General features: G+C 38.8%; 1 protein-coding gene across 1 annotated transcript in view; it reads right to left on the bottom strand.

The window, feature by feature from the left end:
• The window catches only part of LOC101847390 (echinoderm microtubule-associated protein-like CG42247), a gene marked incomplete in the record, with an annotated part of 114,328 nt that overhangs the window by 25,307 nt on the left and 86,838 nt on the right, over nt 1–2,183 (bottom strand). Inside the window, 1 exon segment of the mRNA XM_035973192.1 lies at nt 1,889–2,048. Within this exon segment, the coding sequence (XP_035829085.1) occupies nt 1,889–2,048 (160 nt within the window).

The following is a 2,183-nucleotide window of genomic DNA, read 5'->3' as shown; positions in this document are numbered from 1 at the left end:
CCTGAATACTACTATGGGGTCGGGGGAGAGGAATCACAAAGGAAATTTCCAAACTTGTAAAAATTCTGTAAAGCCAAAACACATTTTAATATTACGAAAACATATTTGAGAACAAAAGACATATTATACCTAGTTCATGTGACCCCCCCCCCCCCAAGTAAACTCACTATATCTGTAACCCTGCATTGGTATACCCTGGGAAATAACAAGGCAAGGTCAAGGCTAAGCTAATGAATCCCAAAGTAACTGCACAGACAGAATAAAGAAAGACAATGGCATCATCCTTGCTGTTTGATCGTTGAAGTAGGCGTTGAATTTAAATTTTAATGACCTTTAAAAAAAGGAAGAAAGTTGTTGATGAAGTCAAAAGTTCGAAACGGCGGTATAAAAAACGACCTTGAGACTGTAATGTTTCAATTTAGAGAAGAACGAGTGTTTCATTCAATCTGTCCCTTTTAAATATTTTACTGCTAACAAAGATTGTTGCTAATTCGAAACCCAGTATTCGTTTTTCCTGTTCGACTTCATTTCTTTCGTCTTTTGTTGTCTCTATCTTTCTTTCTTTTCCCCTCCCCTCGTTCTTTCCTTGTTTCTATAACACCAGAGGTGTGTATGTGAGAGGTAAGATCTCCCAGTTGTGCGTAAACTGAGTTTGGCATTGAACAAACAACAACCCCCTAAAAAACCCAACCAACCAACCAACCAACCAAACAAACAAACAAATAAAAAAGAAAAACCAAAACCGACAAAAAACTACAACTCCTGCCAGAATGAAAACCATATTAAGAGTAGTTCTGATTTTGATTCTGGATGTTTGTATTTTTTAAAGGGGAACAATTTCAAAGGCAATCACCTGGTCATCTTTGCACTAATTTCAACATTTCTGAACAAAAACCCCCAGAACAAACAACAAAACCACCCCAAAGAATAAAGAAACCCTCTCACCAAAAAAAAAGTTCAATTGTTAGCAAATAGACATAGCTAGATACATTTTTGAAAATTCAACCAAGATGATAACAAATTAATTGTTAAAATGAAGGAAATCAACTTTTGTGTTTCAAAAAAAAAAGTCAAGTTTAAATTGCAACCAAAATTGAGTAAACTGCTATACCTCACACATTATTTTAAATTATCAGCCATAAAGTGTACTTTGCTCATGTAAAGAATATATTAATTTAAATCTGATATTGCCAAACGAACGCTGAAGGTGGTGGCTATTTAAACTTTATTATTAATTATGCTCTAAGTGTTGATCATTTCTCTCCAGACATGCCCAGAGACGTCGGTAGCAATTTTGAATAGCCCTTGGTGCGTTTCTGGGTCGATTCTTCTATGGTGAATTCTTAAGAACGAGTAAAGCGTTCGGTGTTACTCAAAAGACACTCAGTTTCCTAATTAAAGGTAACAAACAAAGACTCAATAAAATATTTCCCCTTGATCCGAACGGGTTTTCTTAAACCACAAAATATGTCTGTGCTCAGACCTGTGAAGGAAAATGGCGGGAAGAGATAGACCTGACGTTTACCTCTGGTCTTTTGATTGATGTCCACTCTCACGCTGTCTGTCTTCCGCCGGCGTCCTTTGCTCTGTTGTTTGAGCCGGTCGTTGCTTTGGTAACCGGTGACGTCAGAACTTCGGGTGGGAGATGAGTCACCATACTCCGCTGTATCAGGGTCAGGGAAAGTATGCATAAATGAATAGAGTAATAGAACTGCAGTTAACAAAAGGATAAATTGATACACCAATGAATTTAAGACACCTACAGATAGATAAGAAAATGAACAAAATATACACTTGTAAATAATATCCTCGAGTACGTTTAAGTATATATACTCGCCCGTATGTGTGTGCCTGAGTGTACAGATCCAACTCTATGTTCAATACTCACATCTAGGATTCCTCCTGTGGCCCTTCTTCCCGCCATTCTCAGGCCCCCCTCCAGGCAGCGGCCGCTTGCTGGTCATCTCTAGAGGGACCATCTCCTCGCCACAAGCCAGGAAATTCTCGTGGTCTGCGAAATCTCTGATCAGCTGACTGTAGCTCTCCACCTGTAGACAGGGGTGTGAAAGAAGGGTCAGAGATAACGCCGGTGTAATATAATAATGCATGAGAAATAAGTATGCTCTTACTTTATTTGACACCGGTGTGTGTATGTGTGTGTGTGTGTGTGTGTGTGTGTGTGT

Source organism: Aplysia californica, unplaced genomic scaffold (assembly GCF_000002075.1).
Source record: "Aplysia californica isolate F4 #8 unplaced genomic scaffold, AplCal3.0 scaffold01054, whole genome shotgun sequence".
Classification (NCBI taxonomy): Eukaryota; Metazoa; Mollusca; class Gastropoda; order Aplysiida; family Aplysiidae; genus Aplysia; species Aplysia californica.
This window is presented reverse-complemented; position numbering and strand designations above follow the sequence as displayed.